Source organism: Dermochelys coriacea, chromosome 25 (assembly GCF_009764565.3).
Source record: "Dermochelys coriacea isolate rDerCor1 chromosome 25, rDerCor1.pri.v4, whole genome shotgun sequence".
In the NCBI taxonomy this organism is placed as follows: Eukaryota; Metazoa; Chordata; order Testudines; family Dermochelyidae; genus Dermochelys; species Dermochelys coriacea.
In genome coordinates, this window is record NC_050092.1 from 7,457,833 (window position 1) to 7,485,057 (window position 27,225).

Below are 27,225 nucleotides of genomic sequence, written 5' to 3' on the forward strand. Positions count from 1 at the left end.
CGGGGAGTTAGGGTCAATGAAAATCAGGCCCATGTGAGGACTGTACGATTTGGCCCATAATTGTGACTTGGTTATTAAGAATTGTTAGTAATGAACGGAAGAATCTCCACTAGCTGGAGAACAGGGTGCAGGGCGTTTGCCAACCAGAATGTGGCATATCTGGAAACATCACATTTTCCCTTTGAAATGAATGCATTCAATTGTGGAACGGCTCTGAAAAGGACTGTAAAAAATGATATTATAGGGCTGTGTGTTGTCTCTCCAAGACTTCTCTGACTTTTCCTCTGTTCCTTGTCATAAATATAAAGGGAAGGGTAAACACCTTTAAAATCCCTCCTGGCCAGAGGAAAAACCCTTTCACCTGTAAAGGGTTAAGAAGCTAGGATAACCTCGCTGGCACTTGACCACAATGACCAATGAGGAGACAAGATACTTTCAAAGCTGGAGGGGGGGAGAAACAAAGGGTCTGGGTCTGTCTGGGTGATGCTTTGGCCGGGGACAGAACAGGAATGGAGTCTTAGAACTTAGTAAGTAATCTAGCTAGATATGCGTTAGATTATGATTTCTTTAAATGGCTGAGAAAATAAGCTGTGCTGAATGGAATGGATATTCCTGTTTTTGTGTCTTTCTGTAACTTAAGGTTTTGCCTAGAGGGATTCTCTATGTTTTCAATCTAATTACCCTGTAAGGTATTTACCATCCTGATTTTACAGAGGTGATTCTTTTTACTTCTATTCAAATTCTTCTTTTAAGAAACTGAATGCTTTTTCATTGTTCTTAAGATCCAAGGGTTTGGGTCTATGGTCACCTGTGCAAATTGGTGAGGATTTTTACCAAACCTTCCCCAGGAAGGGGGGTGCAAGGTTTTGGTGAGGATTTTGGGGAGAAAGATGTTTCCAAATGGCTCTTTCCTAATAAAAAAACCCGGTTAGACATTTGGCGATGGCAGCAGAAGTCCAAGGGCAAAAGGTAAAATAGTTTGTACCTTGGGGAAGTTTTAACCTAAGCTGGTAAAAGTAAGCTTTCATGCAGGTCCCCACATCTGTACCCTAGTGTTCAGAGTGGGGAAGGAACCTTGACATGGTGGCAGAGCGGTGGGATTAACTTGAAATCATTTTGAGATCAATTTGAGATTTTTTTGAACCAGAAGCACAGATTTGAAAAGGAATTTTTTTTTTCCTTTGGGCTGCTGAAAAACAGGGTTTTGGCTGAAAGCAGTTAGTTTTTTCTCTGCTTTGGGGCCAGAGCAGAGACAAAAGGGAATTGTCTTTTGTGAGCTGGAGTTTTCTCTACCTAAAGGCAGGGTAGTTAACCTCCTGCAGGGAAATTCACAAGTCTTCACAGACCTGAAGTTGTTTTTACCTAAGAGCAACTATAGGAGTTTTCTGCCTATTTGCCTGGAGACAAAGGTGTTACTTTTTGAGGGTTTTTAGGATTTTGATTTTTTGAACAAGGAGCACAGATCTTAAAAAGGAATTTTTTTTTCCTTTGGGCTGCTGAAAAGCAGGGTTCTGGCTGAAAGCAGTTAGTTTTTTTTTTTGCTTTGGGGCCAGAGCAGAGACAAAAGGGAATTGTCTTTTTTGAGCTGGAGTTTTCTCTACCTAAAGGCAGAGTAGTTAACCTCCTGCAGGGAAATTCACCAGTCTTCACAGACCTGAAGAAGTTTTTTTTTTTTTAACTTAAGAGCCACTAGAGGGGTTTTCTGCCTATTTGCCTGGAGACAAAGGTGTTAGGGTTGTTGTGGGTTTTTTTTAATTTTTTGTTGTTGTTGTTTTGTTGGTTTTTTGGGGGGGGGTTGGATTTTTCTGTAGGCTGACAATCACTATCAGAGAATATAGGTATCGTATTACAGCACAGCAAAATTTTACAAGCCAAGTTTTTTGTTTGTTTGTTTGTTTGTTTTATTTCTAACTCTTGGGTGTAAAGTTAGTTAAAAACAGAGAGGTAAAGATGAAAGAAACCAAGATACAACGCAAATTGGAGTTAGCCAGACTGGAGGCAGTGAAAGAGGCAGAAAAAGCCCTAGAAGCTGCCCACAGGAGAGAAATAGAGGCAAAGGACAAAGAAATGGAGGCAGCGAAAGAGGCAGAACAACACCAAGAGGCTGCCCACAGGAGAGCAATGGAGGCAAAGGAAAAAGAAATGAAGGCAAGGGCCAAAGACTGGAGAAGGAAAAAGAGAGGAAGCATGTGGAGGAGGAGAAGGAAAAAGAGGCTGCATGCACTGGAGATGGAGAAGGCAAAGGCTCAGCAGAATATACCAACAAACCCTAGCAATCCTTCTCCAGGTACCACTTCCTATCCCAGAAAGTTCCTATCCCAGAAAGCGAGCCAAGTAGGTAGCCTGAACCCCAACATAGTGCACCAGCGGAGAGCGGTTCACAGTCAACGGAAATAGCCCCATCCCCTACATCACTCCCAGAGGGACCAAGTATAGGTCTACAATCCAATGAGAACTGATGTCTCCAGCATCAAGGGAACAGTTCCAGACCAAACAGGAAGTAGATGAAAGCCTCCAGAGAGCTTGGACAGTGGCATGGAGCAACCCACCGCCTCTCAGGTCTTCTAATCGATCAAGGTTTGTTGTAGAAAGAGGACTCTCAGCAAGAAGCTGTCTGAGAGGGAAAGCAACTGGTCAGTCAGTGAAAAAGAATGTTACGCCAGTGTCTATGCTTTGGAAAAGCTACGCCCATATGTTTGAGGACAGCGTTTCCACCTACAAACCGACCATGCTGCGCTACAGTGGCTTCATACCATCACGGGAAATAACAAAAAACGTATTCGGTGGAGTTTAGCTCTCCAAGATTTTGATTTCAACATCCAACACATCTCAGGAACTTCTAACAAAGTGGCTGATGCACTCTCCCATGAAAGTTTCCCAGAATCAACTGGTTAAAATCGTCCTTGAGATTTGGAAAATATTGTTAGTCTTTATATACTTGGTAGTATATTTAGAGGTGTGGGTGGGAAGAAGGTCACCGCGTGGAGGGACACCGGAGCACAAGTGTCAGCTATCCGTTCTTCCTTAGTGGACCCCAATTTAATCAATTCAGAGATCCAAGTGATGATTCAGCCCTTCAAGTCAAACTCTTTCAATTTGCCTACAGCCAAGTTGCCTGTCCAGTACAAGGGCTGGTCAGGAAAGTGGACTTTTGCAGTCCATGTTGATTATCCCATCCCCATGCTGTTGGGGGAAAACTTGGCCAATCATGTGAAGCGAGCCTGTCTTATTAACTCTGTTTTTTCCTAGAGCTCCAGGAAGAAATCTGTGCCAGCGTTTCGCCCTATCTGTGATTTGGGGGGGCATGTTATAAATATAAAGGGAAGGGTAAACACCTTTAAAATCCCTCCTGGCCAGAGGAAAAACCCTTTCACGTTCAGTAAAGGATTAAGAAGCTAGGATAACGTCGCTGGCACCTGATCACAATGACCAAGATACTTTCAAAGCTGGAGGGGGAGAGAAACAAAGGGTCTGGGTCTGTCTGGGTGATGCTTTTGCCGGGGACAGAACTGGAATGGAATCTTAGAACTTAGTAAGTAATCTAGCTAGATATGTGTTAGATTATGATTTCTTTAAATGGCTGAGAAAATAAGCTGTGCTGAATGGAATGGATATTCCTGTTTTTGTGCTTTTTGTAACTTAAGGTTTTGCCTAGAGGGATTCTCTATGTTTTGAATCTAATTACCCTGTAAGGTATTTACCATTCTGATTTTACAGACGTGATTCTTTTACTTTTTCTTCTATTCAAATTCTTCTTTTAAGAAACTGAATGCTTTTTCATTGTTCTTAAGATCCAAGGGTTTGGGTCTATGGTCACCTGTGCAAATTGGTGAGGATTTTTACCAAACCTTCCCCAGGAAGGGGGATGCAAGGTTTTGGTGAGGATTTTGGGGGGAAAAGACATTTCCAAATGGCTCTTTCCTAATAAAAAACCCAGTTAGACATTTGGTGATAGCAGCGAAAGTCCAAGGGCAAAAGGTAAAATAGTTTGTACCTTGGGGAAGTTTTAACCTAAGCTGGTAAAAGTAAGCTTAGGAGGTTTTCATGCAGGTCTCCACATCTGTACCCTAGTGTTCAGAGTGGGGAAGGAACCTTGACACTTGTCAATTATCCAGTGCAAAGAGCGGGTAAGTGGCTACCAGATCAAAATTAGAGTGGGGCAAATAATAGATTTTGCAGTTAATTGGATGTTCCAAAAAATGGTGGAGGAGGGGAATTCATTTTGGATTAGGCCAAAAAAACGAAAACGTTTGCAATTTTTCAGCAGCTTGAAAAAGTCTAACATAAAAAAGTCTCAGGTCGAACAAACTGTTTCATTTTGACAAAATCAGAACGGTTTTATTGAGACCACTTTGAAATGCTTTTTCATTTCTAAAAAAATATACAGTGTGATTAAAGGACATTTTGCGACGAAGTCATTTCAGACCAGCAAATCAAAGCACTTCATTTAGAGAATGCTGAAACGTTTCAAACTCTTCAGAATTATTTTTTGTTTGTTGTTCTAACCGATTCGTGAAAGGTTTCGATGTCATCGCAGCTGCGTTTTTCACCACAAAAAGTTGCCTCCAAAATGTCTCCCAGTTCTAATCAGAACGAGTGCAGCTTTCACCCCCTCTGTAAGGGTCCCTAATGTGGGTTGCAGCCCAAGCCTGAATGTCTACATCACAATTTAACAGCCTCTTAGCTTGAGCTAGAGTCAGCTGACATGGGCCGGCCGGCCTCAGGTTTTTAATTGCAATGTAGACATACCCTGAGGTTCTTTCCTTCTCATGCATCAACACCACTAACAAAGGGTTGGTGTGTCAAATTAGCCCGTCTGTTACCCATGGGCTTCCCCTGCTTTGAAATGTAGGCCTGTCATGACTCTGCAGAACCCAAATGTCCTCAGGGAGTTTGCACAGGTGTGACTGCTTGGAACTTTGTAAACAATTCTCTTGACAGTGCCCGAGGACACTCTTGACACTCTACGCTGATGGGAGAGAGCTCTCCCATTGGCGAAGTTAATCCACCTCTGCAAGAGGCTGGTGGGAGAAGTTCTCCTGCCAACCTAGTGCTGTCCATACTAGCGCTTATGTCGGTGTAACTACGTCGGTGAGGGGGATGGATTATTCACACCCCTGAGTGATGTAGTTATACCAGAGTCATTCTCTGTTGAATAGACCAAGGCTAAGTCTGGAATTTTTCAACAAGCTGTTTTTGGCTGAAAAATGTCAATTCGTTGAGACCAAAACTGTTGGCAAAACAGAGGTGATTTTGCCAAATCTCCTGACCTGAGGAATTATTGGGAAAAAGTGTTTTGACATTGTCAAAATGTCCCACGTCCACATTTTTGACATGGAAAGTTCAGGTTGTTTGAGTTGAAACCGTTTTTCATCCTGAAATTTGAAGACATTCAGATTAGTGAGAGGTTTGAAAAAAGAAAAAAAGGTTGAAAACAAAATGTTTCAAAACTATCAAAATGAAATGTTCCAAAATTACATAAATAAAATGTTTTAATTGACCTAAACCAATTTTTTTTCTTTTTTTTTTTTTTTGGACTTTCAGTTCTCCAAAATTTTTGAGATTTTGACTCTTCTTCCCAATTCGGGCTGGGGACTCTCATTCTAGGGGAAAATCATTTCCTGCCCAGCTCTAGTCACTGCTGTAAAGGGGCCGGGCTCGGAAGACTTTCTCTCCTCATTAGACTCCAGGGGCACCTTGTGTCATCATTGGTACCAGGGCAAAGTGGGCGTGAATGGCTCAGAATGGCATTTGCTTTGCACTGGAGTAAGTGACTCCCCAGGGTGCAGTGCAAAGGAAGGATCAGGCAAAAGGTCTTTGGAAAAGAAGCAAAGTGTGAATTGCTTCCGTGGGTGGTTGTTGGCAGCAGCTTCTAGACCCATCTTGTTTCGGAGGTAGTGCTCAGATTTAGCAATCCTACTCAACACTCGCATCCTTGCTGCTCTGTCTAGGCTGAGTGCAAAATTATGGATATTTATCTGGAGGAGAAACATGCTGGCCCCTGGTTCTATTTTTTTTAAATGGATTTAAACCGATCAGGCTAGACTGTGCATTGCCCACAATGGGAAATGATCCATCACCTGCAATCCCAGGTAGAATCCTTCTCGCCTCATCCAGAATTCCTCTGGGGGAGCACCAGGGAAATCTCCTGCCTTTTGAAAGGTGCAGCTGAGGTTCCTCCAGCATCCAGGCTGTTCTGCTGGTTGGGGTGAGGAGGGGGTCACCTGGCACACAGAAAGAGTGTGCATTGCACCACCTCTGCGCAACCTTCTCGCATTGGGCAGCTGAGCAGTGCCTGTGTCCTGGTCCTCACCCCTTCCCAGGGCACATACGTGCATGCTTGTGCTCTACTTCCCCTGTCTGCCCTTGCTAGCACCTGGTACAATCTGCTCCTCAGAGCTGATTCTCTGTAAATGTCCTCTGTCCCACAAACGGAGCAGCCTGCTACCATGATGGGAAAGTGATGGCACAAGCAAGGTCCGTCATTGAGAGCATGGGGCTGCGAATCAGGATGCCTGGGTTCTGACTCGCTGCCGGGTTCTGGGCGAGTCGCTTCCCCTCTCCGTGCCTCAGTTTCCCGTAATAAAATAGGGATGAGGATGATACTGACCCAAGGGAGTGGGAGAGTCCAATCAAAGGAATGCGTGTGATTGCTCTGAGATTCCCAGGGAAGGTTTCTCAGCAGCCCATGGCACGACCGTTATTACTGGGGACCTGTCCGCGGGGAGATGATGGGGGCTGGGGGCAGAGGCTTTGTAATAAGGATATTTGTTTTGCCTGTTTTGCAGAGTTTCAATGTTCTGACTTGGTCTAAGATGAAGGTATGGAAGTTTGCAGCCATTGCCTCGATGCTCCTCAGTTCCATGTTGTCCATTTTAGTTTGTAGAGACATGCTCAACAGAAGCCGGAAATACAGCCCCTTCCCTTCCTCGCCGTCAAGGTCAGCCTCCTCTTCTGCCTTGCCTGTAGGTCAGCGGAGATCCCCGCGAGCCCTGGAGCGCCGTGACCCGCTGATCTCTCAATGTAAGCTATAGCATGCTTTGCCTTGACTCCATCTGCTCAGAGCCATCTCGCTGTTGGCACTGCTGGGGGAGAGCGTTTCTTCCCCAGGCCCTGGTATACATGGAACGGGTGGGGTAACGGTGAGCTACGGCTATGCCATGGGATTTTGTTGCAGCGTAGACATACCCTGAGGATCTGAGCCTGAGTCAAGCCAAGACCCAGGGTTCAAGCCCTGTTGCTTTGCAGTGTAGACGTGCTCTGAGTCCTCCAAAAATAGAGTAGAACCTCAGAGTTATGAACGCCACGGGAATGGAGGCGGTTCGTAACTCGGAACAAAACGTTAGGATGGTTCTTTCAAAAGTTTTCAGCTGAACCGTGACTTAATGCAGCTTTGGAACTTTACTGGGCAGGAGAAAAATGCTGCTTTCCCTTTATCTTTTTTAGGAGTTTCCCTTTAACACGGCACTGTACTGTATTTGCTTTTGTTTTGGTCTCTGCTGCTGTCTGATTGTCTACTTCTGTTTCCAAATGAGGTGTGCGGTTGACTGGTCAGTTCGTAACTCTGGTGTTCCTAATGCTGAGGTTCTGCTGTATCCTGTCCCACAAGCTGACTTTCTTTGTCCTCTGGACAGTCAAGTTTTCTCACACTGCATCACGAACAACAGGCTCGAGCAGGCACATTTTGGGAGGGTGCGAGGAAGTCTGGGATACGGCTGGTTGGATTCATATCTGCATAATGCAGCGTAGATGCTGGCACCCCAACTTGGGACCCGGGGTTCAACAATTCCTAACCTGGGGTTACAAATGGGTGTAGATGCTCAAGTCCTAGATTAACAAACCCAGGGCCTGTTAACTCAAGTTCTCCTAACCCAGGGCTTCCATTGCAGTGTAGACAGACCCTGAGTGTCTGAGCTGGGCCACCACTAGGTTCTCAAGCCAATTAAGCTGCAGGGATCATTGTGTTCTCTGCTCATCCAAGACTGACCCCTCCAGACAAGGGGTTTTGTTCCTCTTCTGCTTTACCCGAGGCCTCCTTATCCATGATATGACAGCATGTGGTTTTGCTTATTCCGCATACGATGGACAGCATGCGATTAAAAACATGATCAAAACCAGCCCGCTCTATTTAGACCCAGGGCTGTGGGCCTGCAGCTGTAACCAGCTGTGCTCTGCTCCCTAAAGCATAGTTAGAGTTGGTGGGTACTTAGAGAGTACCCTGGTCTTTCCAGGAGCACTGACGTGCTGGCAGGGCATTCCACAGGAGGGGGTGAGCCAGTGCCCCAAGATGGTGTTTGTGAGATGGCTGCTGCCCTTCGGAGGAGCAATTAAATTCTGGTTCTGACCTCTGGTGTTTACCACTTTTTGTTCAGGCTGAGGTTGCTAGGTCCTCATTGAATTCTAGGTGGGTTCACTGAGAGGGAGTACGGTCTGGTGGTGAGAGCAGGGGATTGCGAGTCAGGAGATCTGGGTCGGCTCCTGACTCTGCTGATGAAAATATTATTTGTTGTATTACTCTAGCACCTAGAGGAGTCCTAATCATGCCCCACAACCGCATTGTGCCAGGCGCTGCAGATACACAGAACAAAAAGACCCTCTGTGCCCCAGAGAGTTCGCAGTCTAAGACAAGAGACAACAGAGGGATACAGACAGATGGGGTAGCACAAGGAAACAATGAGACAGGGTTGGTCACGATAGGCAGTGTCTCAGCACATCAGCAGCCTGGCCGTTGTAAAGTTTTATGTAGGCATCGCAGTCAAGTTGAGATTTAAGGAGGGATTTAGAATCATAGAAGATTAGAGTTGGAAGAGACCTCAGGAGGTCATCTAGTCCAACCCCTGCTCAAAGCTAAATCATCAACTAAATCATCCCAGCCAGGGCTTTGTCAAGCTGGGCCTTAAAAACCTCTACGGATGGAGATTCCTCCACCTCCATAGGGAACTCATTCCAGTGCTTCACCACCCTCCTAGTGAAATAGTATTTCCTAATATCCAACCTTGAAGGAAGACAGTGAGGTGTGGGTTTCTACATTAAGTTTGGCCCAGACGTGAGGGGCAGCCTCGCTGTATTCTCTGCTTGTGTCTCTCGCAGGGGATCTGTGTGGGTCTACGAATGGTTGAGAGGCTGGCTGAAAGGTGCTAGAGGAAACAAAAGTAAAAATAGAAAGTTAGTGGCGATGCTGAGAGTCAAGGGGGGCCTCGTACATCCCATTATCAGACAGCCCCATTTTCCGCTGGTTATAACTTTGCCAGACTTTAACCGTTGTGGCTGAAATATTCCATTCTTGCTCTCTGCAACTGGATGAATTGGTTTGGTCAGTTTAATTGAAAATGATTCAGCCGTTTCCAAGCATGAGGCAAAGGGAAAGTCAGATCATGTTGGTAACATTAAAGAGACTTTTCAGCTGTTTCTTTGCAGAGTTCCGGCATGTCCATGCTTTGGAGCAGGGTCATGAAGTTTGCCGGGGCGATAACCTTTGGGTCACTGATACAACTTTTTGCTGCCCTTTACACCTTCTTCCTGCTTCTTACACCCCAGCTCTGAATTGAGGTCTGTGTCTGGAAGGGTTTGATGCCATCTGCTCTGAGGATTAGGTTGTGATTTTATTGAAGTAAGATGAGAGTCAGGCCCTGAGAGTTCACACTGAAGACAGAATAGCCTAGGCTTGTTATAGTGTATAGTTTGATCCAGAGTGACAGCTGGCTTTAATGGTGTTAGAGCTTTTGAGTCTGATCTGAATTCACATCAGTTTAACTCCTATGGGCCAATTTTTCCTCCCACTTATAGCTGTACAAATCAGGGGTCACGCCTTTGACTTTTGTTGAGTTACGCCAGTGTGACACTGGAGTGAGATTGGAATCATCTCCTTTGATTCCAGCAGAGTCATTCCTCCTTTACCCAGCTGATTAGATCAGAACCAGGCCCTTTATAACTACAGTTCAGCTGCCCAAGACCCAAGCGCTGTGGTCCCCATAGATTGATGCCACATGTCTTTGCTTCCTGCCCTCTTTCCCATGCTTTGATTGCTTGTGACCCCTGCACGGGCGGGAACATGCTGTGCCCGACCTGTTCACTGCAGCACAAGCTTGCCCGTTCCCCTCTCACTGGAGGAAGCTGCGATTCCTCCCAGCGTCTCCGACGTGGCTGTGTGCAAGGCATCTGGAAATCATGAACGCAACGGGAGTTCGTTTTATTTATTCACCCAATGTTTGATTTTTTTATTTTTTTTTAAGCATGCACTTTAAGTGTCATGAAGTGAGGGGCAGCCTGAGCTGCTGTAAGCTGTGAAAGTCTGGTAGGAAAATAACCAAGACAAAGTGAGGGGTGTGGAGACCAGGAGACGTTCCAGCAGAACTCTGGAGCGTGACTGGTGTTAGCTTGGAAGAGATATTGACCCGATCTTTTCAAACCAAGGAGCTGGAAGGCAGGATGGGGGTGAGGGGACAACATTCCTTTAAAGGAGCCTTTTCCTTGTGGCTCAGCGGTGGAAGTTCATCATTCAGTAGAACATCCCTGCCCACCCTGGCTACGTCTCAGCTACGTCTCAGCCAGGGTGAACGAGGGCACCCAGCGATTTGCTTAGGCCTCTGTCATGGGCTGCTCCCTCAGCTACCCGGTGTGCCGTGGGCCCAGCCCGTTTGTGCGGTCTCTTATTCACAATATACACACAGTCTGTTTCTTTTCCCCACATGTATCTCTGTAATCTCTAGATTCCCAGCATTGCAGGACATAGTACAGGAGGAACCTTCCACCCAGCGTTCTCCATCCCGCCCAGCCCACTCTCGAAGCTCCCCTCTTACTCCCTGCCAATTCTCGCTCTTCCTGTATTGAGCTAATGAATTCATTAGCCTAATCCCTGCTCCCGAGTGTCAACAATCTCCACCATAAACAAGTTAATTGCCTCCAATTAAGCCTGTAACTGTCTCTGTTACATAATTACCTCAGCGCATGTCTACACTACAAACTTTTGCCAACTCAAGTGAGTATATCACTTGTGCACGAGCTCCTTGTGTCGGCGCTGTGTGTGACCAGGAGTGCTTGTTTTGATGCCCAGTGCGGTGCACCATGCAAGTATCCCAGGGTGCAACCCATCACCATCCAGTGCAATGATGGGGCAGAAACAGGTGGCGCGGGGTGACTGGGACCGCAGCGTCAAGGTCCCATCATGCAACTTTCTCCCCCCATAATGCTATCTCGATCCCATAATTTTCACACCTATTCAGAAAATCCCACAAACCAGTGTGGGACTTGTCGCTGTCCACCACCTCTGACAGAAGCATGTAGCCTGAACAATTCTGGACTATTGCCATGAGAGTTAGACATGTAGACTTTAAGGCTAGAAGGGGATCATCGTGACCATCTAGTCTGACCTCCTGCATGTTGCAGGCCAAAGAAACGCACCCACCCACTCCCATGTCAGACCCCTAACCTCTGGCTGAGTTACTGAAGTTCCCAAATCATGATTTAAAGACCTCAAGTTACAGAGAATCCACCACTGACACTAGTTTAAACCTGCAAGTGACCCATGCCCCGTGCTGCAGAGGAAGGTAAAAAACCCCAGGAAAGGCGAAAGCCCCCAGGACAAGCACAGGACTGGTGATCCTCCAGTATTTGAGAGCTATGAGAGGAGTCTCGGGGAACATGATGATTCCTGAAGGGCGGATTGCTGTGGAACACAGCGAGAATGAAGTCGAGATTTTTGGTGGCATTCACAGAATAGCTACAAACAGTGACTGGTGGGATCTCATCGTAATGAAGGCGTGGGATGATGAGCAGCGGCTGCAGAACTTTTGGATGCTCAAAGCCACATTCCTGGATCTGTGCACCAACTCGCCCCAGCCCTCCAGTCCAGGGACACCAATGTGAGAGCGGAGCTGACAGTGGAGAAGTGAGCAGCCATCGCGCTGTGGGACCTTGCCACAGCAGATTGCTACCGGTCAGTGGGAAATCATTTTGGAGTTGGAAAATCCACTGGGGGGGTGGTTTCATGCAGATGTGCAAGGCCATCTTCTGCTACGTAGGACTGTGACTCTCAGCAATGTGCAGGACATAAGGGATGGATTTGCAGCAATGAGGTTATCGAATGTATCATTAGACGGGACGCAAATCTCTATTTTGGCACCAGACCACCTTGCCACAGACCACACCATCAGAAAGGGCTATTTTCCTATGGTTATGAAAGAGCTGGTGGATCACCAGGGATGCTTCATCGACATCAGTGTTGACTAGTCAGGGAAGGTGCATGATGCCTACATCTCTAAGGAGACAGGACTGGTCAGAAAGCTACAAGGAGGTACTTTCTTTTTTTGGAACACAGCTTAAGGAAATGGAAGGAATGTTCATGTCCATTTTAGCTACACGTATATCATCCATGGCTCTCCCAGGTCAGCATAGGTGAAGCTGTGGTCTTCCTTAATGTCCCCCTGTGTAGAGGGGTAAGGTAGTGATGTGGCTCCTGATGCCACATGGAATGTCGCAGGGGGTCGGGAGCAGTGACCATGGAGTTCTCCAAGGTGAGCCTGGGATTATTGAACCTGTCAGTCCACAAGCGGCTGCAGTCTCTGTATTTGCTGCTGGAGAAGACCCAATGTCCTGGTGCATCTCCCTCTCCTTTTCCTGCTGGGCCTCCAGGGCATTTCTCCTGTCCATTCTTTCCTTCTGCATCCACTCTGCTATGCTTATCCACCAGCCCCTCTGTTCCTGGTCTGAGGCAACATTGGCTTGAAGAATCTCGCTGAACAGGTCAACCCGGGTCCTCTTTTCTCCTTCTCTGACTCAGGTGTGGAGGGGGAACCCCTCAAGGCCGCAACGGCATCAGCTACAGATGAAACGTGCAGAGGTACCATGGACAGTAGAGTCATGATGGAAAGCGGAAGTTAAGGTTCAGAAGTCCCTTACCCTCCCACAGCTGTTGCTGGCATCCCAAAGCTGCCCGGGCCCATAGGCTACTAGCTTGTTTGCTCTGGCAGGCCCCCTGGCAGTAATTGCTGAGTGGCGTGGGAATGTGTCCTACCACAGAGGAAGAATTAAGGCTGCCATGCCTGGAGACCTTTAGGAGAGGATTGCAGAGGACTTCCATGAAAGTTTCATTGCGATCTCTCAGCAGGATTCAAGGGGCATCCCCAGGTACGTAAACAAACCGCTCCACACACACCCATCCCCTCGCCTAACTCTGGAGGGGCACGAACAGCAGATAACAGCCCGACCTCTCTTCCTGGTGCCACTACCTTTCCTAGTGCGAGTAAACTAATGAAAAGTTGATAGCCACGTCCTGCTGAGTTGGGGGTGCCATCGCGGTAATGGGGAATGAATTTGCACACTTGTCTGAGGATCCTTCCCCTGCAATGGGCTCATCCATGCTCGAGTGCTGGCACTGATTGGACTACAGTGGCGTCTGAAACAGGTCCTAGCTTGCAGGACAGCTGGACCTCCCTGGCTCTTCAGAGGTATCCATGCTAGCGTGTGGGACCTTGGCAAGTAGTGAGTTCACAGCAGTTTCAAACTGTGATCTGTCTGTGGCCCACCAGCCATCCCTGGAGTCCCTTCCTAGCAGGGCATACAGCTATGTAACTATGCAGTGTGGTATTGGGAGGAGAGGGTGCCCAGTGAAAAGAATCTTCTCTAGCAACATGGGTTTCAGGTTGGCAAATTTGGAGCAGTATGTGCAATTTAATGTAAAAACACTGGCCAATATTGACTCAAAGGGAAATTGCATTGGCCAAAGCATCTGGAGGTCTCCTACCCAAATACCTACCCAACCACATGGTGCTTAGCTTAAGGAAAGCCATGGAAACACAACCCAAAGTGAGGTCGCTTTAGAAATGCTAGGACATATAAGCTTCATCTGCACTGGGAGTTGGCGGAGGGGGTGAGGTGGGGAGGAGGGTGCATAACTGGTATAGGTCAACCAGCCAGTCCTTTCAAGTGTAGACAAGGCCTAAGGCAGCCTCACCTAGAGCATTCCTGTCTCTTGGGCCCTGGCCACATCCTCCAAGCCAAGAGCATCTGTGCCACCTGGAGCCAGCTTGGCTCCTTGTGCTGAATTGGAAAGCTGTCGTTAAAGCCTCTCGCTCTGAGGTTGAACGATTTTTCATCCTGTTTCAATAAGACGCTTCAGTCCTGACTCATTCTTGTATTTTTTTTTTAACTCTCTCACCCATTTTACATAGAGGGACCCTGTGGCCATGGAAATGGGGTTCTGCCCCACCCAAGCCAGTAGATCAGTGAGCTCTAGCTGGCTGTCTGGGGCGGCGAATCGGCATACAGGGCATTCGCTGATGCACTGGCTTCTGGCTGTCTCGCAGGGTGACTCCCAGAGCTGTAGGACCCTGCCCCTGCAACCAACCCTCGGGGGGGGGGAGAACGTGCTGCCTTGTATTCGTGCTGCCTAAATTAGTGCTGCCTTGTATTCTCGGGGGGGCTGCTAGTGGGGACGGTGCCAGGAAAAGCATTTCCCCACCTATGGATCTTGGCCCCAGTGAACCCGCTCCCCCTGCACCAGGGACTGGGAAGGTGGGGGAGGGGCCAAAGCTGATGCCGAGCAGCTGACTTCCATAACCTCTTGCACAGCTCTGCTGGCTTTTCGTCCCTTTCGCCCCCACAGGCCAATGGGATGACTCACGCCGGGCCCTTTTCCAAAGGGCTTCTGCTGTTGGCTGACTGAGACCAGTCATTAGAATGTGCATCCCCCCCAAACCCGCCCCAGGGGCCTGTACGTGTCGTAAGCCGCTGTGGGCATGCAATTGTTTGCAGGCATTCGGAGAGGTTGTACACATCCAAAAGCTCAGTCTCCACAAAAGCCGTGGTCCCGATAAATATTGAGCCTCAGGTTAATTGCTCAACATGTGTTAGAGAGGCCAAGGTGCCGGTGGCCTCTCCTGGGATAAATTCATTCAGCCCTTAGGAAGGGCTTCAGTAAGAACCCAGTGGACTGGGGCACTAGCCGGCTTCAGGGCATCAGGCTGGTGGCATCTGAAAGTTGTCGAATTGCAGCTGCTTTTCCTGCATAAAATGGGTTAATTCTGTCCGCCTGCAGCCCCACGAAAGGGGAGGATGCCCCCTTCCCGTCCAACTGGGCTAGACGCACCGTGGTGTTGTAAACTGGTTTAGAACACACTCAGGCTCTGACTACACTGGACCCATAAGCACCTTTCTCAAGCGGGCGCCTCATTCTGAAGGATATGCCCCAGTTCAATGACAGGTGGGGGGCTCAGTGCAGGGCTTGCTGTTGGAGGGTCTCTTGCCTGTGTTGTGAAGGGGACCGTACTAGACCATCAAAACAATCGCCGTAAACGTCAGAGTTCTGGCTTCCCTGGGTTAAACTGTACAATAGGCAGGGCCCAAACCCCACTTGCACTCGTGCTTAAACCACAATACTTGAACTGGCGAGTTTTTTCAGCCCTAGTGTAGATAAGGCCTCTGCTCCGCTAAATAAAGCGGGCCCATCTGACCTCTAAGGAGCAAGCAGGGTGGAGGAGAGGGATGAATGTCAGCCTTTGATGGTGCTGGAGTTTGTCTGGGGCTAGTTTTCCACAAGGCGGGTTAACCAGGCAGAAGCGTGCCTGTTTCATTGTGCAGGCCAATTGCTTCACAAGGGGAAATGCTCGGCAGGTAATTTGCTGTCTTGAATGGAAGCTTAGATTTGGGTAGAACGTAGTCAACATTTCAGAGGGACTTTGCAAATGACTGGAGCCTTGATTTCCTAACGCCCATCACTTTCTCCTGTCCCTTTTACAGGCTCTTTCCTGCTTGTGCGTGCAGCCTGGGGACATGAAGGAGGGGGGGACCTATGTGATTTAGAAGCCTAAATCCCATTGCAAGTAAATGGGACTTAGGTTTCTAAGTCACTTAAGCATTTTTTGAAAGTTTACTCACAATCCGTAGAAATATTGGGGGCTGGGATTTTCAAAGGAGTCTAAAGGAGTTAGGTGGCCAGATTTCATTGAGATCTGGGAGGCTAGCTCCCGGGGCTTGTGCTTGCCATTCCCCGCTGCCTGGCTCGCTAACCCCTGTCCCTGTTCTGTTGCAGACAGTACCTTGTTTGAAAGCTACACGGAGGGTGAAATCCGACAGCTGATCTCCACGCTGGTCGAGAGGTACAGCCAGTCCATGAACTCCGGGGGGCATGAGCTGCCGCTCTTCCCCAAGCCCGGGAACCGCATGAAGCGAGCCCGGGCCCGTCACAAACCCTGTGCCCTGAAGGAGCTGGAGGTGAGCGTCAGCGAGCTGGGCCTAGGCTATGAGTCAGACGAGACCGTGCTGTTCCGCTACTGCAGTGGCACGTGCGAGACAGCCGTCAGGAACTACGACCTCTCCCTGAAGAACATGAGGCTCAAGAAGAAGATCAAAAAGGAGAAGGTGAGAGCCCGGCCTTGCTGCAGGCCTCTCGCGTACGACGACGACGTCTCCTTCCTGGACACTTACAACCGCTACTACACCGTCAACGAGCTGTCGGCCAAGGAATGTGGCTGCGTGTGAAGTGGGGAAAGGGAACCTGGGAAGGTTGATGTCTGGAAGGCAGCGCCCAAAAGCCAAGAGTGCGAGGGCCTAAAGGGATATTGCTGCGTTCTGAGAGTGAAGGGAACTAAGAGGGGACCCAGGCTCCGAGAGAGTCAAGAAGGCAACTGTTTCCAAGTCTACCTCAGTTCTGTGGTTGGACTCTAGGGGCAACAGGGAAACTCTTGATGCCGGGTTGTGTTTTGAGAAAGATCGAGGGGCCTTTCGACACTTTGACAGGTGCCTCCGTGCTCCCGCCGCCAGCCCGGTGCCCCTGAGCGTTGGGATGCTCTAAGAAGGAGGAGCTGGGGAATGGAGAGGTAGGAGGAAACACCTGCTGATTTCCTCAGGGATGCTGGCATCAGTCACACCAGCAGCCTGGCATCCGCATGTGCTTTTATTTTATTGCTCTCATGAAGGGGTTTAGCAGGAAAGCTTTGCTGGCCAAGTATTTCGAGTCCAAAAGGTGCCAGTCGTCCTTGTCTTTGGATGCAATTGGACGGCCAGCTCCGGAACTGCGATCCAGTCAGAAAGGCAGAGTCAGATTGGCATTCCTAGTCCTACAAAAACTGAAGCCTCTTTTCAGAGGCTCCCCTCCGAGACGGATTGCGGCCTAAAGAGAATTGCGCCAGGGCATGGAGTTCACATGGATGGAACCTTTTTGGGTGCAGATAAATGACTGAACAGTTAAGAAATATTCTTTTATATCCTAAGATCATATCTTACCCTTATTTTATTGTAGACATGCAGTATATTCATGCTCTGTAAATATACAGGAATATATATAGAGAGAGAGAGATAAATATTGGTGGCAATTGCAGAATACTATCATTCCTTCACAGCCATTATGCCATCGTTCTAGTGAGGTCAATGGACAACTATTGGATGCTTCCCTGGGCCAGGATAGTGATCTTAACAAACTGTCTAGTTGGTGGTTTTAACCAGAGAGGGGGAGGAAGAGGATTGGCGTGGGGACATGGGGCTGATGAGAATTTCAAAGCTGCCTTAATTTTTTAAGGGGAACTGGGTGTTCTGATCTCCTAGGCAGCCTTGAAAATCTCAACTTTACGCATCCATCATATTGACATTCAGGATGCGGCATTGAGGTAGTCAGGAAATGTGATGGTTGAGAAAGAAGCCATAATTTCCCATGTTTCTACTGCTTTGAGCACCTCCTTTGCTTTCCATCTGGCAGGCCTTCTAGCTTGCTGAAATAAACCACCATGCCCCTCCTGGGACTAGCTTTTCAGGGACACGGCAATAGAGTTACTGGTGCCCGTGCTCCAGCTCTACACTACAAACTTGCAGCTATAGCGCTTCTGGTGAAGATGCTCTAAGCGGACGACAGAGAGCTTTCCCGCTGGCTTAATAATTCCACCTGCACGAGAGGCGGCAGCGATCTCTGTCTACACAGGGGGTTATCAGTATAACCACGTTGCTTGGGACTGTGGATTTTTCACATCCCTGAATGGTGACGTTATACTGAAGTAAGCGTGTAGTGTAGACCTGGCCTAAGACTTGGGTTTGCAAAGGAGTCTCAGGGCATGGCTACACTTGCAGTTGTAGAGGGCTGGGAGTGAAACCCGCCTTCGGAGACTGCAGCAGGGAAAACGCTGCTGAGTGTTTACACTCTCAGGTGGAAGCACACTGGCATGGCCACATTAGCAACTCTTGCAATGCCACAGAGAGCAGTGCATTGTGGTAGCTATCCCAACATGCAAGTGGCTGCAACGTGCTTTTCAAATGGGGGGTGGAGTGTGACAGGAAGTGTTTTGTGTGTATGTGGGGGGAGACAGTGGGTTTTTGGGGTGCTGAGAGCATGTCAGCATGCTGTCTTGTAAGTTCAGACAGCAGCAGACCTCCCATCCCCCACCTCTCTCTCACTTGCTCAAAGCAAGCAGCATTCCTCAGTAATGGTGCCTTTGTCCCAGAGCAGATAAGCAGCCAGCTGTCAGAAACAGAGCTTTGAAAGGGCATATCTGCATTCCTACAGCGAGTTCAAAACAATGACAAGAGTGGCCACTTCACTTAAGGGGATTATGGGACGGTCAATCAGAGCGCAGTAATTCAACACCTTGTTCACGCTGGCGCCACGGCACTCCAGTGGGGGAGCAGCAAACGTTATTCCACGCACCGAGGTAGAGTACCAGCAGCTCTGTAGCCATGGAGTCAGAGCGCTCTACGTGCCTTGCCAGTGTGGATGGGTAGTGAGCTAGTGCTCCCAGGGCTCATTTATTGCCAAGCCCTTTGGACTTGTCTACACTTTAAGGTCATATCGCTTTAACTATACCAGTGTAATTAAAATGGTCCAACTTCCCTAGTGTAGACACGCTTATACTGGTATAAAGGTGCTTATATTAGTTTAGGGAAAGAGAATAAACTGTAATGCAGCTTTTATACTAGCATAACTGTGTCCACACTAGGAGCTGTACTGGTGTAACTATACTGGTCAAATATCACACTCCTAACCCAAATAATTATACCAGTACAAAATCTGTGTATAGGTCACGCCTAGGGGAGTTAGTCACCCAAATTCCATGGAGTTTCGTGCAATGGGGATGATTAGCCAGTAAGGCTGAGAGTGTTAACGCTGCCTTGGGGCTTCCCGTTCATTTTGAATGGGATTTGGGCATCGAACGCCAAATACCAGCCTCGGACTCCACTTTCTCAGAGACCGGGGTGGCTGTTGAGCCCAGCCTTCCACTTGGCTCTGCAAAAAATGAAGGCAGGAGGGCACTGCTCCAGCCTGGGCCGTCCTTTGAAAGCAAAAGGAGTTCCCTGGCATTCAAACACAACTTTACCTCAAATGGGGCTTTTTAATGGACAGACGTTTGGTGTTTTCCCTCCTTTAGGGCCTGATTCAATTCCCACTGAGATCAGCAGAAAGCCCCCCCATCTCACAAGAACTGGTGTAGGCCTTCACATCAATTCTAATCAGCTCTTGTTTGCCCACTCATTGGAACGAGCTCTTTCCCACCTTCCTTCTCATCCACTTTTTGTCTTAAGGCTCATGTCAACCTACAGTAACTGGATCAAGTCTCCATTTCCTCCACCGTCGCTGGTATCAGGTGACAGCTCACCCGACCAAGTTGTCCTCAGTGCACCTGGTAAAATGGTTTAGAAACACTCTGGAGTAGGAGAGATGGGTGTTTCCATAGGACGGCATTTTAGTCTGATGGCTAGGGACGCATTGGGTTGTGATACAACGGAAAACCAGCGCTATCAAATTAGGATACATATCAGCAATAACATCCTAGCTGGAGCTAGGTCAATGGCAGATCAGAAAGGCTGGATCCCAATCCAGAAGCATTGAAATCATCAGGTCCATCGGGAGCTGCATCTAGGGTTGCCAGCTTCATAATATTTAAAAACCGGACCCTCCAGCAGGAGTGTCAGTACCTCCCCTGCCCCGTCCGCTGTTACCCAACACAGGTAGGAGGTGGCCCTGGCTGAGTAGGGGCTAGAGCAGGTGATGACTCGGTGTGTCCCCACCTCCCGCACCCACAGTAACCGGACTTTGGGTGTCTGGTCAGTAGATCTGACCGAGCACTGTCATGTCCCCTTTTCGACTGGACTTTCCAGTCGAAAACCAGGCACCTGGCCGCCCTAGAGCTTGCACCTCGGCAGATAAGATGGGGCTGAAATCCACTGGAGTCTTAAGAACTCAATTTACGGTGGCCTTTGAATGCAACAAGTGATTCCCATTCACTTCAGTAGGGTAGAGTAGCTTGTATCATGGGTGAGAGAAGAACCAGGCCCTTTCTGTCTATGGTTAGCGTTTACAGCCTTGTCAGTGTTGTTTACTATGTGCAGAAATAAATGAGACTACAGACTTTTGCAGACTCTGAACAGGCTATATTTGTCGTGTGGAGTAGCTGGTTTTCTCCTCTTGGCTCCTTTCCCAACTAATGCAAATGATAAACAGAAGGAGAATATTGGTGTCATGTACTGGGCATTCACTAAGACAATGGAAAGCTAACAGGCCTGGAATTCTTTGATTGTTATTGACTTCCCTCTCTTTTGCCCAACTGTGGGCCAGACTCTGATCCCAGATACAACCGATATAAATTGGAAGACACTCCACATTGGAGTAGCGGAGATGAGAATCTGGCCCGCTTGTTTCTTTTTCACAGTAGTCAGGTAAAATGTGTTTCTTCCTTCCTGTTTGCATAGCTAATTAGCAGCTACGGCTGGGATTTGCAAAGGAGCCAAAGGGAGTTAGGCACCCAATTCCCAACAAATGTCAAGGGGGAATTGGGAGCCTGACTTTGAAAATCCCAGCCCATAATGTGAATGGGAACCAAAATACTTCTTGTGTGTCTCTCCTGCAAGACATGAAAAATGTAACGTGGAGAGTAAATAGCATAGATTTCTGACCCCTGCTAAAGGTCAGGCTTTTTTGCATTGGATCCAAAAGCTGCTCTTAGCTGAACGGAGCCAAGATGTATCAAAGCACTATAAACATCATCATTCAGCAAGCTTTGACTCACTTGCACCCTGCTCCCATATAAAAAGGCTGCTGGGCTCTGAAATCCTAATCTTTACCCTCACCTTTGAAAGAGGAGCCCAGATGTAGAAACTGGCAGGAGGAGAGGAGAATAAAGTCCATCTGTTGGATTTGTAGACACATGTAAAACCGCCGGTCAGTTTGCAAAAGGCAACTGTTTGCCACAATGCTTTGCTTCTACCGGGTTCACACATACCCAGCTTTACAGCCCACGTCTAAAGCCCTAATGGGGATGCGAACACGGTGCACTGTAAAATCTCTTCAGCAGCAGGCTCGGCTAACCCAAGCTCCCGCTAGTTCAGAACTGACAAAAGCCAATGTGCATATTTTCTAAAAAAAATACAGTGAATGTAGCAGAAGACGTTCCACCTCCTAATGCAGGCTGTGCACGAGAATTCAGCCTGAGGCTGTGTGGTGGAAATCCCCTCTTTGGGCTTAATTCTACGGTCACTTACACCATTTTTTACTCCCCCACAAGTCTGTTGTTTAGTGGGCTTGCTGCTGATTTGCACTGTGATCCATGAGAGGCAAATTGGTCCCTTTAATCCATTCCACCTGTGTCTCGGGCCTTTGCTTTTCATTTTATTTGATGTGCCAAATTCTATGATGACTTATGCCAGCCCCCCAAGCCCTGATGCAACTCCAAGGAGCTAAGATTCTCCACTCACAGGAGCAACTGTGTTAAAGTCAGAGGAGTTGCATCAGTGTGAAATTGGTGTTAGTGACTGGAGAATCCAGTTTACTGGCTTCCTGGAGATTGCCCAAGGTATATATCGGATCAGAATGTCACCCAGGTGACAGAAAAATCAAAGATGTGATTTTTATGACCGTTCTCTGTAGACAAGTGTGATGAAGATTAGCATTTTGCCAGAATCAGCGTAGGGTGATATTTACACCTGGGGGAAACCTGAGATGCTAGCATCGGTCAAGAGATTCCATGTGTACATAAACTGAATGTCACTTTTGGAGACAAGAAACCAGATGGGGTGGACCACTGAAGCGTAGCACTTTGATAATCCCTGTGGTCCGTGGCAGAGCCCTAGGGAAGATCAGTGCTAATTTCTTCCTGGTTTTCATTTCCTTTAGGCATGCAGAAAAATAAGCCATTATGATGGACGAATTGATGCAATGTGAGAGGTGGCCGTAGTGTTTGGGTGTGGTCGTTCAGGACCCAAATAGCTCTTTGTTTTCCTTTGCTCTTATCCCCCTGCTGTTACATCTGCTAGTCCTGGCTATTGATAGGAACAAGGGTTTGGTTGGGGAATGTCTCTTCTTCATGCACCACCCTGCATTTGCTTGTGAACAATGGGGGTTTTCCCATGGATTCAGTGGGTGCTCGATCAGGTCTGCAAAGTGCTATTAAAGAGTTAAGTATTGTGAAAGGTAAATGCTTGCAGTAATGATTGCAGGTGCAAAAAATCTGGATCGATTCATTGGGGGGGGGCCTAAAGTTGACAAATATTCAATGGATTTATTTCCCGCAAACAGTCTGACCAGCACTGCCTACACAATTACTATTTAAATTATTGTTTGCAAGCATGGCTTGTGTCACAGCCCCAGTTCTGAATGAAAAAATCACCTCATATGGCCTCAGGCCATGGGCCTGGCTGGCAGATGCAATAGCATTAAACTTGGGAGCTGGGATCACGGCATGTTCTATGTTCAAGAGATAACAGACGCGCTCTTCTGACTTCTAAAAAAACGGAAGATGAGTAAATGGGCTCTTGAGCATTTGGTTCCCATCCAACTCAACTCTAAAAGCGAACCTTTTGTTTGCAGTCTCCGCTTTAAAAAGAAAAGATGATCTATGCCTGGGGCCAGAATGCCGCAGACAGGGAACAGCGGTTCTGTGGCTTGGTATACTGGGGTAGGTCTTCATTGCAGAATTCTCTCGGGTGGGAAACGGTTTTCCCATCCCACCAAAATTTTTGACATTTTGAAATGTTCCCTGTTCCACAGTGTGATGAAATTGAGACCTTTTGGAATTTGTCTTGGAAAACAAGAGAGAGAAACACCCAGAATAGCCAATAGCCCACTCATGGAATATGGTGAAAGCCACTGTCCTGGGTCTCCCCCAACCACCCCAGGACTATGCCCTGATCACTGGACACTTGGCTACTCTGGGGGATAGCGGGAGTAGGTGTATCTTTTATTTTCTTGTGAGAAACCTTCCCGAAACTAACCCTTTCCTGGGAAAACTTTTGGTTTCAATGAATCAGCATCTTCTGACCAAAAAAACCCACTTTTTTTTTTAATTCCCAAATAGCTCCACTTGAATTATCTACATGCTAGTTGGCTCCTTTCGTGTGAGCCCAAGTTTGAGTGAAAGCGGCCACACCACAAGGTAACACTGAAGCGGCCATGTCCCCACTGGTGCTGCACTCACACGTGTGTGGCACAAAGACTTCTGTGGATATTTATCCCATAAATGCCTTGAGCCTGCACTAAGCAGAGCTGCTCTGACACTGATTTCCTAGTGAATTCTGGGAGAGCTTCCTGTATAGCCGCACATGGGGAATTGTGGGAAGGCTCTGGAGGAGCAGAGGTGTAGGAGTGGCAGTACCCTGCGTCCACACTACGAAGGGCTCTGTTAGCAACTGATGAGTTGTGCTCACTTGAGATGTAACTTATAACCCCGGACAGGCCAGCTGACTGCAGCTAAATGCACCGCCATACTCCAGTGAAGGCTGTCTGTGTGTGACTGGGACTTGAGTTAGGGGCAACACTCAACTTATCTTTGCAGGGAAGACAAACTCTTATGGTCTGACCCAGTAAAAATTATTCACATCGGGCTCCCATTTAAGTCAGTGGGAATTGGTGGGAAGAGTTTGGTTTACACCGATGTCAATGGGGTCACACCTGTTTTAAGTGGTGTCAAAATCAGGCCCAAAGGCCAAGATTTTCAGAATGTCTAGTAATTCTGGGTTCCTCACCTGAGTTATCTTAAACCAGCCTGATTTTCAGCAAGAGCTGAGCTACCCTCTTCTACCCACCCTGGAAATCAGGCCCCTTTAAGGTGTCTCCAGCTGGGCACTGAGGATTGCTAGTCACAAGAGAAAATCTTGGCCTTTCGAGCTGGATTCTGAAATCATTTATGCTGGTATAAAACAGGGTTACCGGTTTTGGTTGGACGTGTTCCTGGAGGTTTCATCACATGACAGCATCTTTAATTAAAGCGTCCTCCTTCGTTCCTGGAGACTTCCAGACAGTCCTGGAAAAGGGCTGGCAACCCTTGTGTAAAACAGAAATGGGTCCACTGAGCCAGCATTATAACCTGTGTGAGTCAGAATCAGGCCCTTTGAGTTTATTCATGAAGTACGACTGTTTCCTATATAGCAATCCAGCTCTTCTCCCTCTCATTCCTGAAACCCACGCTGACAGTAATGTAGAGGTGTGCTAACTCACGGGTCAGTGAGAGCTACAGGTCCCGCTCTGGGCCTGATCCACAGAGGATATGTCTGTTAGTGCCCTGGCTAGGGAGTTTTAGCACCAGCTGTAGCAGCTCATGCTTTTAGCCTCTGTAGGTTCCCCGCTTCAGTCCCCAGGGTACCAGCCAAGGTGGCAGCTATCACATAATTCTAGAAGAGGACGCGATGAATAGACATGTGGGAGACTTAGATTCATAGATATTAAGGTCAGAAGGGACCATTATGATCATCTAATCTGACCTCCGGCACAAGGCAGGCCACAGAATCTCACCCACCCACTCCTGCGAAAAACCTCTCACCTATGTCTGAGTATTGAAGTCCTCAAATTGTGGTTTAAAGACTTCAAGGAGCAGTTGTAGTGAGAGGCATGGAAACAGGAGCGAGACAGGGAGCAAGATGGTTCCCGTTGATTGGACCTTGGCTCTGATGTTGGAAAGGTGCCACGGAAGGAGGGACTGTGGAGTGACATCTCCTGAGCCGATCTCAGTTTTACCCCAGTGGAGGCTGCATTTTGGGGGGCGGAGTGGGAGTGAATCCTTGTGTACACTGGACCAAGTCCCATCCTCAGATACCTACATATCACTTGTATGTGTCCAAGGGCAGAATTTGGCCACTGTTTGTACAAGGGTTAGTGTAGCTTTGAGATCTGGCTGGCTGGCCGGCATTGAATCGTTGTGACAGGAGGAGTTGCCAAGGAAAGTTTCATTATATGGAGTGTTGAGGCCATCCATTAACTCGGAGCTACAGCTGCCCTGTTTGCCTCGGTTTTCCAGGCGATAGTTGAAGCCTGCTTTTTCTCATCTTGAAGCTGATGAAAACGTTCTGATCTATCCGAATGCCCAATAAAGTCTTTGAAAGCCTTGCTGACTGCATTGTCATTCTGGCTACCAACCTGCTCTAGCCCAAGGCGATTCCGCCTGGCGTTTGCAGGCAAGGCGTCAGTTAGTAAAACCCCTTTCCAAAAATCACAGCCCCTTTGTTAGTGAACAACCAAGGAAATGATTCAGGAGCACAGCAGAGGGCACTCGAATGCCTGATCTCTGCGGTGCCGTACCACAAATGTGGCCTGCTGAATTGGTTTGGTTTGATTTCTTGTTTGAATGTGAATGTTAAAGTTTGGGTTTCCGAATGCAAGCTCCCTCCCTTTGTTTATCGATGGATCCTCTCGCCAAAGGATTTCAATGTGTGTGTCTCTGTCCAGTGCTGTATTTGGGGTCATCACACAGAGGAACTGTAAGTCCCTCTGTTTGTGTTACATAATAATGTTGCTCAATCGGTCAGATTCTGGGTGCTCCTCCATTGCTTATTCACTGAAATCTGTTTTTAATAGGCTCTCTTTCTATTATTTGACAAATGCTTCTGCTTCTCCTTCTCGGCTGCAGTAAGAGATTTTAGGCCTTCCAAAGAATGTCTAAAATGCAGAAAGGGCAAAAGGATGGAAAATTCTCTACGTGAAAGCGACATCCAAATCTGTCGCCTGGCTCTTTCTTCACCATCCCATGAATTATTTATTGTTAATAACAATAAACGGCATGTAATATCTGTTATGGGGGCGGGGGGGTTCCCTGCAACTTACATATCTGTACGCTGAAGATCGGCCATTAGCTTTAAATACTACCCAGCAATAAAGGGCAGTGAAGATATTTCATAGCGTTTGAAAAATGACAAGCTTTCCAGGCACGACGCATTAGGAAAAAAAAAATTCTGGCAGTTGTGATCAAGCATGAGCATTGGATTATTTTATCCTCTTCTGTCTGATAATGAGCTACAGCACAATTCACTGTGTTTTTACTACATATCCATAGCATTGGCCAGTGCAAGAAGGACTGTGAAGTTAGGAGACTAGTCCTTCTCTCATTTAGACCAGTTACAACTCCACACTAGTGACAAGATGCAGTTTGTGAGGCTGCTGAGGATCGCCTCCATATTTTTCATGATCTGAAGTCTGTGGCTGAAATACTGAGGCTGGAATTCTTGACTTAGTAAATTTATGGCAAATCCATCCTGTTCAAGTCAGTGATTCCACGCTGCTTTTTGCCAGAGTTCTCCAGGCGGCTGAAATGGAGTCACCTCTCATTTGCATTGGTGTATGTGTGAAGAGCAGCCTTATTTCATTGTTTTCATTTGAGTGAAACCATTGGCAAATGGGTCATTCCTTATTTAAATAGTTCCAGAAACTTTTTGTTAAATCAGTTTGCCTAATTTATGAAGACAAATTATTTTTAGGGAGGGAAAAAAAATCTGTTTTCTTAATAAACAGGGTTACTGAGTACTTTCACTGTTGGTTGAGCAAGGAATACAGTTATGGCATAGTTCCAATTTCAAAGAGGAGAGTAGTTTCAAATTAATTGAAAGAAACACAATGGGAATGGGAACCAGCATTTCCTTTCTCTTTGTAAATTATACAGGACCAAGTTGTTTTACTGGGTTCTTCCTAGTAACCATGGTCCATTCTTCAGCACTGGTCAATTTCATTGGTTCAACCACTTCCATTCCCGCATTGTTGGGCTTGAATGACCAACTGCAAGAAGTTGATGCAATGCATCTGTATTTGAGATGATCTCTATTTATTCAAAGTAACTTATGTTATTTATTTAGATACTGTAGTGTGCAGTCTACATAAAGCATTCTTTCTTTCTTTTTTTTTATTTATTGAGCAAAAATGGTGCCAGTGCAGTTTACATTTATTACATTTTATCATTTATTCTGAACATTGAATAAAATGCAGTATGATTTTTTTAAACCAACCTAAAGCCAGGTGTGATGCTGTTACATACTTAAGAAAGGTGAAAATAA

At 47.3% G+C, this 27,225-nt stretch overlaps 1 protein-coding gene across 1 annotated transcript; it reads left to right on the top strand.

Moving 5' to 3' along the window:
- The first annotated feature begins 476 nt into the window (after positions 1 to 476).
- NRTN (neurturin) lies at positions 477 to 26,742 on the top strand. The gene is made up of 3 exons (XM_038384198.2): positions 477 to 527; positions 6,789 to 7,023; positions 16,028 to 26,742. Exons 2-3 carry the CDS (start codon positions 6,816 to 6,818, stop codon positions 16,474 to 16,476), a joined length of 657 nt encoding a protein of 218 aa, XP_038240126.1. The 5' UTR covers positions 477 to 527; positions 6,789 to 6,815; the 3' UTR covers positions 16,477 to 26,742.
- Positions 26,743 to 27,225: the final 483 nt, after the last annotated feature.